The sequence below is a fragment of the Grus americana genome, chromosome 24 (genome assembly GCF_028858705.1).
Source record: "Grus americana isolate bGruAme1 chromosome 24, bGruAme1.mat, whole genome shotgun sequence".
NCBI classification, from domain to species: domain Eukaryota; kingdom Metazoa; phylum Chordata; class Aves; order Gruiformes; family Gruidae; genus Grus; species Grus americana.
The window spans coordinates 422,541-435,641 of record NC_072875.1 but is presented as its reverse complement, the minus strand read 5'-3'; the positions used below and the strand labels follow the sequence as shown (position 1 = coordinate 435,641).

At 47.0% G+C, this 13,101-nt stretch overlaps 1 protein-coding gene across 5 annotated transcripts in view; it reads left to right on the top strand.

Moving 5' to 3' along the window:
* The first annotated feature begins 46 nt into the window (after positions 1-46).
* ARHGEF12 (Rho guanine nucleotide exchange factor 12) overlaps positions 47-13,101 on the top strand; it is an 83,166-nt gene continuing 70,111 nt past the window's right edge. For 2 of the 5 annotated variants that reach the window (XM_054803340.1, XM_054803336.1), the window contains exon 1: positions 1,827-2,964. Coding sequence is in view for 2 of the 5 variants with exons in the window: in XM_054803336.1 (XP_054659311.1) it covers positions 2,933-2,964 (32 nt within the window). In the remaining 3 variants the exon portion in view is untranslated. Of the gene's footprint in view, positions 69-1,826; positions 2,965-8,198; positions 8,514-13,101 lie in introns of those variants that run through there. The other 3 variants (XM_054803338.1, XM_054803334.1, XM_054803339.1) reach the window with 3 other exon arrangements.

The window sequence follows — 13,101 nt, the reverse complement described above, 5'->3', positions numbered from 1 at the left end:
CTTCACTCCAAGGAGGAAAAAGCTACGTGTTGTAGAGCGGCAGGGTCCTGAATATAGCTTCAAACAAGGTATGGTCCTATATGCTTGGTGATGTATCTGGTCTTGAGTTTCCACAAGCCTGTCTTCCAGACTCTTTCCAAGTCCAGTGTCCTGGCTTTGAAGAAGTGTATCGAGGTAAGATTAATTAGAGAGAAGGAGGATGGTGTCCTGTATGATTCGGATTAGCTAATAAGATTATTTTGGCCTGTTGGCATTTGGTAGGAAAGACTGATGTTCCCCAAGTTCCTCTGCACTGGGAGGCCAGGTATTAATGCCCACCCTCCCTGGCAGCAGAGCTGTCCTGCTTTCCATTCCACTTGTGTGGTGCTCCTGAGCTTTAATTCCTGATAATGTGAGACACAGTAGCATGGAAGGTTCCTGAAGTTGTAGTATATAGGTGTTATTCCTAGGTGTTTGAGAACAAGAGTGCCTGGCTGGAATCTTATCACCTTGTGTTGGCAACAAGATTTGGAGATTAGGTAATGTACCTGGAACTTGGCTTCTGGTGTGTTAGAGTTTGCTTCGCGCTGTTTGTGCATTGTGAGAGGGGCAGGCTCCGCTGTTGAAACGCACGTAGAGTGGAGACAGGCGCTTCTCTCTAAGGCTGTATGTGGCACGAACGGCAGGGAGTTACAGCAGCCTACTGGCAAGGATGTGTTTCTGTTGAGAGCTGTGGCCAAGGCGAGGGAAAGCCACGCGCGTCGAAATTTGAATGTCCGAATATTCTGTGTTTAGTAGGTATGATAATACAGTCTGTTGCTCGCCTTTTCATACGGGAGGGAGGTTTTTTTGCATTAAAGGGGAGCAGCAACAGGCCCTTAGAAGGCTGGGGTATGCGCAGGGAGGGATCAGGTCTGGTTCTGGTCTTGGATTTTTGTCGACCCCTATCCCGTGAGAGAAATTCCTAATGAAACGTGTTGTGGAAATGCAGGGAATGTGAGATTCCATACGGCACTATGAAAGGTCTGGGTGCAGTGGGTGACCATCCGGGGCTCCAGAGCTGCACGGCTCCTGACATCTTAGTATTGAAATTTGCTGTTTATTTTCTTTCTGTTGTTAAGTCTCTTCGGCGTCCTGTTTTCCACACCGTGCAGAGGGAGGCACGGACGCTCCCTGCCCCTAAGAGCTTGCGAGGAGCGGGCTGGGAGCGGAGAGGGGAGGATGGTGGAGAGGGAGCTCCGGGAGGGATGGGAAATGGAGGGGGAAAACCTCTTCGGTAGTGACACGGCAGGCCAGAGGAGGAGGAACCGTTAGTAAGCCGAGGTGGGCAGAGGAGGAAACGGCCGCTGGCCAGGGAAGGGCCGGGGCTGTCCCGGCAGGGGCCCGTGACTGCACCCGCGTTCCCCTCCCGCAGCCGGGGCAGGCCGGGGCCGGCACGGCGGCCCGCTGGGAGCCCTGAAGGGGAGGGAGGCCGGGGCGGCCAGCGCGGCTGACGTGTGCCTGCCGGAGACGAGCCGGGGGGATCCCCGGGGCGGCGGGGGAGGAACGGCGGGGCTCGGCCCGGGGGGGAAGGGGCGGGATGAGGGGGAATGCCCCGTGAGGAGAAACCCCTTCCCGGCCCCCTCCAGCACCGGCGGGGAAAGGAGAAGGACCCCGGCACCCAAGCACCCACGCAGAAAACCCGGGGGAAGGAGACGGACGGAGAGGGGGGGAGCATCCTGCGGAGGCTGCTGCTGGCGGCGGAGGGGCCGGGCGGACGGAGCACCGGCGGAAGGATACGGCAGGAGGGGCGGGCGTGAGAGAGAGGGAGGTGCGGGCCCCCCGAAAGCGCGGCGGAGGGGGCGGTGCGGGGGAGGGGCGAGCGCGGAGGCGGCCCGGCCCGGCCCGGCTCGGCTCGGCGCAGGCTCTGCCGGGACGCGCCGCTCCCGCCTCGCAGCAGCGCAGCTGGGCCGGAACCGGGCCGGGAGGAGCGGAGCGGCGGTAGGAGCGGGCCGCGCCGCCAGCGCTCGCCGAGGGACTTTGCCCCGAACCGGGCCGGGACCGAGGCGCGCGCAGGCCGAGACCCACCGGCTCCGCGGCCGAGGGGACCGAGCCCTCCCGGGGCCTCGCCGGCAGGCCGGGCCGCCGCGCCCCGCTCTAGCTCGGGCCGAAGCGGGACAGGCGGAGCAGCGGGGCATGGACCTGCGGGCCTAAAGGCGGCGGCGGCGGCGGCGGGGCGGCCGCCCTTCCCGACCCCCCTGCGGGCGAGCCGGCGGGCGGGGGGTCGGGGCGGGCCGGCAGCGGGACATGGGCCCCTGCGCGGCGGCCCTCAGGACACCGGCAGCCGGCGGGGCGCGCCGCCCGCCCCCTGCGGGCGAGAGGCCGTAAACAGCGGCGGGGAGGGGGGACCCCGCGGCGGGCGGGCACCCCCTCCTGCCCTAAAGCGAGCCGGGGCGGTGGGCGTGCGGTCCCCGGCGTGGGGGGGCCCCGCGAGCAGCCGGCCCCGCGCCGACGCTGCCCAGGTTTGCCCTGCCGGCCTGCCGCCTGCGCGGGCACCGGGGCTTCCCCGCCGCGCTGACCTCCGGACCGGTGAGGATTGGTCGCTTCGGAAGACTTTCCTTCTCGGCCCACGTTACTTTTCCCCTCTTCTTTGGGGCTAAGGGAGCATCGAGGGGAACGGCTTGTTTTGGGTTTTTTTTTGTTGTTGTTGTTGTTGGTTTTCTTGAACATCCCCCAAACCCCACTTCCGTGGTCTGGATATTCTGGGTGACTGACTGCAAGAAGAGTTTTGGAGTTGTTTTGGATTTTTTTTTTTTTTCCTGCCCTTGAACTGAATTTGTCCTCTGTGCATGCCTCTTCTGGAGCAAGGCTGGATCTTGAACCTCAGTGCATGTGGGGGCCAAAGCCTCATTAATATTCCTGCAGTAGTAGTAAAATGTAAATTGGATAATACGACTTCTTGCCAAAGGCTCCAATGAGTGGCACACAGTCCACAATCACGGACAGGTCAGTATAAAATGAGATTGCTTTTTCTCTTCCTTATGTCTAGGCTCTTTCCAGAGCTCGTTACTTTGCGTTCTTCAAGTGACAGCGTGACAGACGTGATCAGAAAAGGAGGATTAAATCTGAGTTTCTGGGAATCGGTATGTTCCTGGGGTGGCTGACTGTCGAGGCAACTAGGTTACCTTTGAAACTGGAGTATTTCAAGTCCAACTGCTTTCGAGCCTGCTAGGCTGACTTTGTAAGAACCAGGGGTTGTAATTCAGCTTCCAGGACGGGTTGGTGCTGGGAGGAACACCAAGAGGAACCGTTTCTGCGAGACGTTGAAGCAGGAAAAGCGACCAGAGTTTAGGATACAGCTCGAATCTGAACTCAAAAAGCGCGTCAGGGATGCACTTGCTTCTCGTCAGGTCAAGTGTTGTAGCCTTCCAAAGAGAGGTCGCTTCAGGTGAGGGCAGGAAGGATAGTTGATGAGCGGGAATGTCTGCTGGTGTCTACACTACCTTAGCAGTAATCTGTTCCTTGCTTTAGATACCTGCTCAGGCCTCTGGGCTTCTCGGCAGGTGCTGCCATGTGCATTTCATCAGCAGTCTGGGATTCTCTCACTTGTACTGGGGATGCTTCATAGGCAGGGAAAAAATGTATTTTCTATTGTGAGAAAAAAAAATCGAGTAGGAAACTCTTTATGTGCTTTTGAGGCAGAAGTATGGAATGACTCATATTTTTTTTTACAAGAGGAAAAGATACCTTTTTGACACTTGTAAGCTGAATAAAACTTCTCTTTCATTATGTATTTTATGATATTCTCCTTTATTGTGCATATTTGGTGCTTAAGGTGTGAATGCGTGTGATGGAGGCCTCTCTGCTTATGCCTTTTATGACCAATACGAGCAGTTCTCGCACAGGTGAGAAACCAGGGCTGGGACAGAGGGACGATGCTTTTAGGTGCCCGAGATCACCTTTTAGACTCCAGGCGTGGGCAGGAAGGAGAGCAAGTGTAGTTCTGGCTTAGACTTAGGCCTTGTCGTGATTCCACAGGTCTTAACAGACAGTACAGTGCCTCAGCAGTGTGAAAGGGCTCTAGTACAGCTCAGAATCACAGATAGTCTGTGTTTGTGACTGTGCTGTTCCGAGAGTACTAAGTCTTGGAAATGCATTGTGTAGTATGTTTGTGCTAGCAGCATAGGTGACAACCCCCCCCCCCCCTTTTTTTCTTTTTTGCAATGCATGTGAATGAGATATCCTTGAGTTGCAGGACACTTTCTTCTGTACCAGACAAGACAGTGACAGTAAAAAAGAAGGTGGCATTTCAGTGGCTTTGTGAGAGTTTTGTCACGTGTTTAAGAGTATATGTCTTACGACAGGTTGCAAGATATCAAAAGGAACGGTAGGATTTTCATACCAAGAAGCAGTTGAGTGATGGATGGGAAGGAAGAGCACGAGGACAGGGGATTTAATTTACTTGTTATAAAATACTTTCCATGATTGAATTGGAACAGCCAAATTGAAAATGTAGCGGAGACAAAAAATGTCTCATTTCCTTTTGCTTTCAGCCATGTCAAGAGGATGTTTCTGTTTGGTGTTCATTAAGGTTCTGGTTCAAAAGACTGTTGATGTCAGGTAAGGCTCTGTCTCCGCAACCCTGGCAGTCGGAGCTTTCTAGCGGCAGGGTTGTGTGATGGTTGGAGGAATGTGGGGAAGCAGGGCCTGGCCTTGCCGCTACTCTTCACCTCTGGCCTGAAGGAACCCCAGCTCCGGGGGCGGGAAGGGAATTCAGTCGTCATGGCCCATTTATTCCCTGGCTGAACCTTCCGGCAGAGTGCCGGATGTGGTGGTGGTGCGTGTTCTCATCGCGTGGACATCTGCTTACTAGCGTCTGGAGCACGGCCGCTCCTTTTTGTCTGCAGCACTGTGCAGGGTCTGGATGGGGTGGTTTTGGGTTGCTGTTGTCCTAGCAGTGTGTTGGTGAAGAGCCTGCTTTCCTGTTAGGCCAAGAAGCCTCTGTATTGCCTCTTTAGATCCAGCCCTTAAGCTTGGAACGTAGAGCAGGTGCAATATAAATGAACTCGATGCTTCTAGGGTCATTAGATCTACATGGTATAAATCATAAGACATGTTCAATTCTCACCGTATTTATCAGTGACCTTCCTTGGTGGGATTGAGTTGGGAACTGCCTTAAACAGAAAAAGCCAGCTTCCATCTGTGCTAAATGGTATTAGGAATATAATAACGGGGTAGCATGGGCCTGTATTTTTCTCCATGTTAGCTTTACATATTTGCGTTTTACATATGTCTAACTGCTTAAATCCCTGTTACGGACAGCAAATATTTCCTTTTGTATCTCTTCCGTTTAAGAATGGCAATCGTACCATGTGTTTTGACAGCAGTGACATTTCACTTGTCCCATCCTTTACATGTTGTATGTCTCTTACATTCTTGTTGATAATGTCATGTATGGCATTAAAGTATATGTAAATTAAAAGGAATGTATGAATGGCTGTTTCTAGTGTTGTTCTGTAGCCAGTATGATAAATGATGTTTTCATTAAGTTCCTTCCTCCTTTTTTCTTTTCTTTTTTTTTTTCCCTCATGGTGTTTTCTTCTTCTTCCCAAGAAAGTTCAGTGGATTTTAGTGTGTGAGATTATGCTGAAATACAGTCATCCCGGGTCACATCTCACATGTCTGGGATCATTTTCTCTCTGGACCAAACCTTAACCCAGTTAATTTTGATAACGGTTATGCTTCATCCTGGAGTTGGATTCTATTATCCAGCTGGCTGACAAAGCAACATTGTTTTCTTGCATCTTTTTCCTCCAGCGTCTTAAGACTGGCAGAAAGTGAGTGGCTGGGGGAATGGGAGGCATACCAGGTATTAAACAAAAAGGCAGAACAGATGTTAAGACTTCTGGGAGTGTAATGGCTGTTCAGCAAAGTTACGGAAGAAGCATCTGATACATGCCGTTCCTGGTCAGTTATTCAGCATTTGGAGAAACGTGTAAAGGGTGCTAGCAGAAAAAAGATTATCTTGTAATGTAGTACTTGAGATTTAGAAATACATAAGCAAGAAGTGGTCCAGGATAGCCATGGTGTCCTGCATGGCTTCTGATGGTATGAGAGTCAGAACTTTAAGCAGTGACATTTACTTTCCCTTCTTTCTTTCAGGATGTTCTTTTAGTTTATCAGCTGCTTCTTTTCATAATCCTGTTGCCTAGTGGACCGTATCAAACAATTCATCTTCCGCCTTATTGCTTTGCCACTTTATGTTTGTAAACACTTACACCCTCTTAATTTAATTCTCTCTTAGCTATGCTGTATTTGTTTAGAGGCCTTCTAAGGTGGCATTTATCTTGCTTAATAAGTCTTTGAGGTAGACATCTCTGTCTGAGCTGTTTGTCTAGATTGCCTATATAGTTAGTGGAAGAAAACAGGCACATCCAGGGGACCATTTCTTATCATAAAATAGGTATCTAAAATTGGTCAGGTGAATGACAAAATGCCTGCTTGTCTTCATCCAGCTCTGGAGTTAGGTGAGATTTGCCATACCTTTTAGGTTGAAAATTTCTGTTTTCGTTCGTTCTTCCTGAAATTCCTGTCTAGTTCTTAGTGCTAGGTTGGATTTTTGTTGCTGGATGCTGTTTTGGGCTGTCAGTGTAAGGATTTTGAAAGGGGGAGATTGGACTATAGGGACCATCTAAGGCTAGTTTTAGGACCTCGCTCTGGGTAGCGTATGTTGGAGGAGGTGTTTTCCTGTTGTTTCTGTGAGACTGCATACGAGTGTGCCCACATTTGCTCGGACGCAGTCAGGCAGGCGGGCTGGCTCTGGGCGTTGCTCTGTTCTGCCGTTTGTGGCAGGCGACACATGGCTGAGCGAGATAAGGGTTTTATTCTTTGCAAGGACATACTGGGGCCACGATGAAATTCGGCCGTTTGCAGGCTCTGGTTGGCCACTAAAGGATGATCAGAACTCTGCTGTATCCTGTTATGACACTAAAGAAACATTTGCGTGCGATTAAAATTTTTTTTTTTGTCTCATAGTTAACTATTTTTCTTCCTGTAACCATTCCAAACACACTGCAGAGTTGAGCAATTGCACGGCTACAGAACTCGCTTTATGGTTCTTTCTGTTTATTAAAGTACGATAAAAGAATGGAGGCTCTTGCTACTTTCGCAGTACCTTGTTGAGGAAATGATGACTCTTCTTATGCAGTTGCTTGCAAATGAGTTTTATTTATAACAGTGCTGTAGTTTCTGTTGCTATGATTGGAAAATAGGAGAGGTAGAATTTACACATAATTACCCTTGAGAGGTTTTAATTGCCGATTTGCTCCTGACTTGGTACTAAAATAGACCCTAGTTGTTTCTTATCTGCTTAGATGCACTTTCCCTGTCTTTGGCTGTTTTTAAGTCCCTGTAGCAACCGGGACTTCTTTAACTGTATAGTGGGAAAAAAGCTTTTATTTTTTTCCAGCAGAGTAAGGCTAAGAACTTCATTGAAAGTCAAGCCTTAGTGTTATTGAGTAGCTAGATGTTATTATCATGCATTTATTTAATTAGTAGAGTTTGTAAGATCTCGTATTTATGGAAAGTGAACTGCAACAGAATGTCTGTTTCTATGGACTAAAAAGTATAATAGTCATCGAGGCAAGTTGTCTTGTGCTTTCCATCGTTGTGCCTTCACTATGTTTGCGAATTAGTAGTTGACATAGTCTGTGCATAATTTAATTTTTTATTTTGCTTTTATTGAAGCTGTCAGAAGAGAGTACTGTCTGTGATGTTTTCTATTGGCTAGGAAGCAAATGCTACCAGTTCATGCTGCATAGTTTATTAGGGTTTTTACTGGAGACAGAAGTTGAGGTGAGCTTGATTTTCTAGTTTTGAATAGGGCTGTGGGCGTCATGATTATTTGGGTGGAGGCAGGAATGATATTTCATCTGTTAGCCCAATTGTATAATTCTCCCTGTGCACAGAACTCCTATTGTAACATTTATTAGAATGGGTAGATTGGGAACGGTACTAGCATGTAGGCTGCTTCAGGTTTAGACTTTAAAAATCTTGTCCAGATACACAGGGACCAGGGTGTGATACATTTAGCAGCAAAAAAGTGCTCGCCAGAGCTAGTTATGGAAGGCCTAGAGGGTATGAGGGATTGCATGAAAGTCCGGAGAAATGGTCTGGTGATAATCTGAGCTCTTCAGATACCATTCCTATCAAAGTGATATCCATAGGGGCCTAGGTAAATGTGAAACATATAAACCCTGCTGCAAGATGGAAGGACTTCTTTGAATTTTCCAGCCTGATATAGCCTATTCTACAGAGAACTCGTAGGCTGACTTATCACAGTAGCGTCTGAGTGCTGGTAGTGCACTGACACAACTAACGACTGTCGTGTATGGGTTGTCCTCCATGTTGCGCCCCTCCCCTTTCTTTCTGTGGAAAACTGCACATTGGAGTGCTTTAAGATCACAGTTCTGTCAACGCCTGCTGCTGTCCTATTTGGAGCTGCCTGAGAAGAAACGTGCATCTTTGCCTTGGAGCAGAAGTTGCTGAGGTCACTGGTGAGCTTTGCGGATGTTCGCTCGCGGTCTTCTCAGACCAATCTTTGTAAAACTGACTTATGTATTGATGAGCATGACCCGTATAGGAGAAGAGTTTCTTGGTGCTTGAGGGTGCCAGCATTGACCACAGTCTTCCTGCTGGAAGTCAAAGTAGTCTTCTCTGTACTCTCAGAACTATTCTGTATCATATTGTAAAAGCAGTGATTTAGGCATTGAAGATTATTTGGTGGTCCCTCTGAAGGCAGTGTAGAGCATTCATGTATTTGCCTGGGGAAAGAGGTGCAGACACCTGTACCAGTTATTTTACATATTTCATTACTATATCCCAAGATCTTTTGATTATTTCAAGAAGTGGGGTCTCCTAGTGAATTCATACCTTAAACATTTTGTGTGAATCCTGTACAGTGAGTAGCTTCAGTGCCTGCTTCTGTTTCCCTGCTTTCCCAAGAAGCTTTGGAGTATAATCAACAGGATTTTTGACATCAACTGTTGTTCTCCCTCCCCCCCCCCCTTTTTTTTTTCCACAGTGTTCTGGGTAGCACTGTTTGCCTCTCACAGTTACAACCATCAACCCCCACCCTGGCCAGCCCTGTGCTATAGCTTGTAGTTATGCAAAGTGTCTCAAAGAGGAGCCGTGTTTGCCTTGGTCTGGAGACTGAATTCCCCACTTAAACCTCTAGGTGGTTCTTCTGGGTCACCGGGGAAGTATGTTGGCTGTGCTGCTTGAAAGATAAGCTTAGGCTCTTGCTTTCAAGGCTTTATCCTCCAGGTTTCTCATTGAATACTTCTTCCTTCCCTCTGAAAATTAGCAGTAGGAGACTTATTAATGAATCCCATTTGTATTATCCTTGAGTTTCTAGACTGGGTGATCTGAGATGCTACTAAAAATGCTTCTTGTAGCATTCCTAAGGCTCTGCAAATATTCCTCTGCCTAAGCACTCTCCCTTCTTTCGCTCTAGTCCTGAAGTTTTATCTACTTTGAGATAACTAGATCTTTCTTGTGCAAGAGATGTTAATAGCACTAAGAGAAAATGGACTTGAATGCATACTTTCTGGTAGGTGATGCTATGTTCTGTTCTGTGGCCCTGTTCTGGATAATTATTAGGTTTAAAGAATACAAGTGTTAGTTCATGTCTCAGCTTGATTAAGCTAAGGGTCAGGACCCTGGATGTAGACAATGTTTTAACATCAGAAGAGAGGGCTCAAAATAAGGACGGGGAAGCAGTAGCAAAGTAATTAGTAAAATGAAAAGGGATGTAAAACGTGCAGTGTTTGATTAAGAATGTACAAGGGATAAAATACAAGGCAGGATACATACAAAATAGGAACAGCACACTTAGAAAAAGGCAGGAAGAAACAAGGTTTACTTACTTTTCTTTTAAAAGAAAACATTTAAAAATAAATATATTTAAAATGACAGGAAAAAGCAGTGTCCTTATGTTTAAAATGTAAGCATAAGTATAAATAGTAAAAACAAAACAAACAATGTTCAGACTGTGACATTCACAAATCGTTTACTAAACATCACTTACGCTTTGTTATTACTCTGCATCCTTTCCTTGAGTATTTTCAGTATTGTGTCTGACTTCTGAGACCAATGGGCAGGAACCCTTTCTTGCATGGTCGCACCACTTAGCAAAGTCTGATGGTAAATAAGAAACATTGCTGTTTACATTTGTTGGCAAGCTCTTAAATATTATCTATGTGGCTATTTTAAGCTTTGTTTTGACAACACTGAAACTTCTGGGCTCTGTGATTTCAGTTAGTAAGGTACTTCATTAAATTGCTCTGGTACTGGAAGACCAAATGAACGGTGTCCTTCCTGAGGCTGAATACTGAGGTGGAAAAGATCTTAAGGCATAGCACATGAGTTCCTGTACTTGAAATAATCTGGTTGTAATCTGTCTGGATCATTGTCATATTAGTTACTTGGATACTGTCAAATGTCCTGTTGAAGATAGGCAGCGTCCCTTGCAGGAAACCTTTTATGAACAGGGCTGTGGAAAAGATGGACTGAGCTGTGTGAATTGAGCAAAAGGGCATCTTTTGGTGGTTGTAAAGAAGTTGCAGTGTTGATGCTAGAAACCTAAGGGAGAATCCCCAGGCTGTGGGAGTTCTTGGTCACTCAGTTGGCACAAGAAACGTGTATGCAAGGGCAAGACTCGAGCTGGTTTCTCTCTCCTCCTGAGCTCTTGAAATATGTATTGGAAGTCTTCAGAGATATTGGTGGAAATCTTAATTTTATCCAAGTGCTGTTCCTCCTTGAAATCATGATAGCAGCACAACTATTCCTGTTGATGTGAGAAGCTGATCTTAAATTTATTTGCAGACCGTGAATCCTGGTTTGTGGTATCACAGGCAATCATTTTACCAAGAGCTTGGGCGACTTCCCAAGATGAACCAGTAACCTGTGAAGATGTACATACTCTTTTATGGAATCCTGAGAGAGCTGTAGCGCTGGAAGGGGGTTGGAAAGCTTAGGTGGGACCTGAATTGACCTGAGCAAGCATTTCCCAGTCTGGAGGAAAAGACCCATCTTTTTAATAAAGCACTAGACTGATCCGAGACAGGTACAGGATTCTGAGTCCACCACTCCCATAAACATACAAGCTTCAACCTGCAGGCCTACCTGAAGTATCTGATGGCTGCTTGAAAGTCTTTTCACCCTGTTATGATAGTGGCTGTTAGTGTAACTTATTGGCAGCACATCAGACGAGGCATCTTCTCTCAGTACTCCTGTGGCACAAAGGCACTATTACGTGCCTCTCTTGTGCCCAGCTGCAAAAGAATATTCTGATGAGTAGGGACTGAGATGAAAGCTACCAGAAAAGTGTTGGGAAAAGGGGAAGAGAAGAGAATTGAAGGAGAGAAGCTATAATGAGTGAGGAGAAAAAGGAAATAGGAAAAAGCTGCAATGTAAGACATGAGAAAGTCAATAGGAAATGAGTGAGAGGGAGAGAAATGGGAGAGGTGGTGTCAGCTGCCAGATAGGAGAGAGGTTTCCTGTCTGCCAGTGCATTCTGAAGGCACACATCAGCCGTAAAGGACTAAGACCTGCTGGTGTAAGGCAAAACACCATGACAAGCCAGGGCTACAACTGTGGTGAGTTTTCTTTGGAGGACAGAAGATGTGTTTGGTCTCTGGGAGTACCCATCTATTTCTTGAGGAGGATGTGTGGATACTGTTTGGGACAAGAAAACTCTTTCAGCCGTTGTAATGCCTTCTACAATTTTGCTTTGGTTTGAGTGACAGCAAGTCCCATGTGACAGTATTTGAGCCATGATGATAGTAGTTCCTGTTCTTTTGTTAAGTGGCTTTCAGAGTTGGTGCTTGCAAGTAACAAAACAATGGGGGTTTCTGATCTGTGTCGATAGGATGGCTTTTTCTGCCTTCTGAAAAATTAGGATTATGTAATATCCCAAGTTAGGCATTGACTTCAGCCAAAAGTAAGCTGCTGTTCTCAGATCGTTTCTGGTTTTAAGGGAGTGATTTTCCCCACTGCTGCAGACTGCCGTATAGCCATCTAGCCTGACTTAGGCAGCATCATAACAACTTTGAAAAAATACTCAGGGGGAACTGTAATAGTGAGAAGGGGACAAATTTATACTATGTGAACTCCCTAGAGGTAAGGGTGGTGGAGAATGATGGTTTATCAGAAATACTTCTGTGTCAAGGATAAAAGTTCTTAGCTTAGAGATCTCATAATGATGAACTGCAGCTCTCAAGTTTGCAATTTGTTCTTGCTGTCTGTTGAGAGACACAAAATGATAGGTTGTGGTTTGCCCTGCGTAGTCCCTGCGGTTTCAGTTGCGGAAGTGGTTCATGTGGGTGCAGATCTGATCTTAGCAAACCAACAAGCTCAATCATTTTGGCTGGTGAAGGTGGTATGGGGATACCGGAGAGAGTGCCGTTCGCAATTGTTGTGGGATTTCCTTTGTTGTAAGGATGCGTCAAAGTCTGTAGGGCACTGGTAGAATGAATTCCTTTGTTGCAGACTTCTCTACCCTTGAGTTATAATAGAACCTTCAGCAGTAGAAGAAAATACCTTGTAATGGTTCAGATATGGGTACACGATCTAAAAGAATTTTGTATCTGATTTAGTTGCTTCAGTGGTGGGTGCCTTGGTGTATGAGTTTGATAATACTTAACGGCTGGTAAGTGTAATGTTGCCAAGCACTGCAGCCCTTTGACTAGCATTGAAAGCCCCAAGTTTTACACTCAGATATATCGGGTCTATGAAGTTATGTAAAATGTTAAGCCCACTCACATTATGGAAATTCTTGTGAGAATAAAACCCTGTAATGCTGGGGGGGGGGGGGGCGGGGAAAAAGGCAAGCATACTTCTCTGTTCTTCCAGTGTGGAAAGATGTAGGAATGCTGGTGATAGCTTTAAACGGTAGAGTGTTGTTTACTTTGGATATTAACCAGTGCAACTTCAGCTGTATGTATTGCATAGCAGGCCTTGACCTTCTCTCCCTTTTCCTTTCAGTGGATGACTTATCAGGTTTTGCACTCTTCAGTGAGACATTAGCTGTGGTTTTTGGTGGCGGCACCTGTTCACCCGTGCCTTTGACTCCCCCTCGGTAGA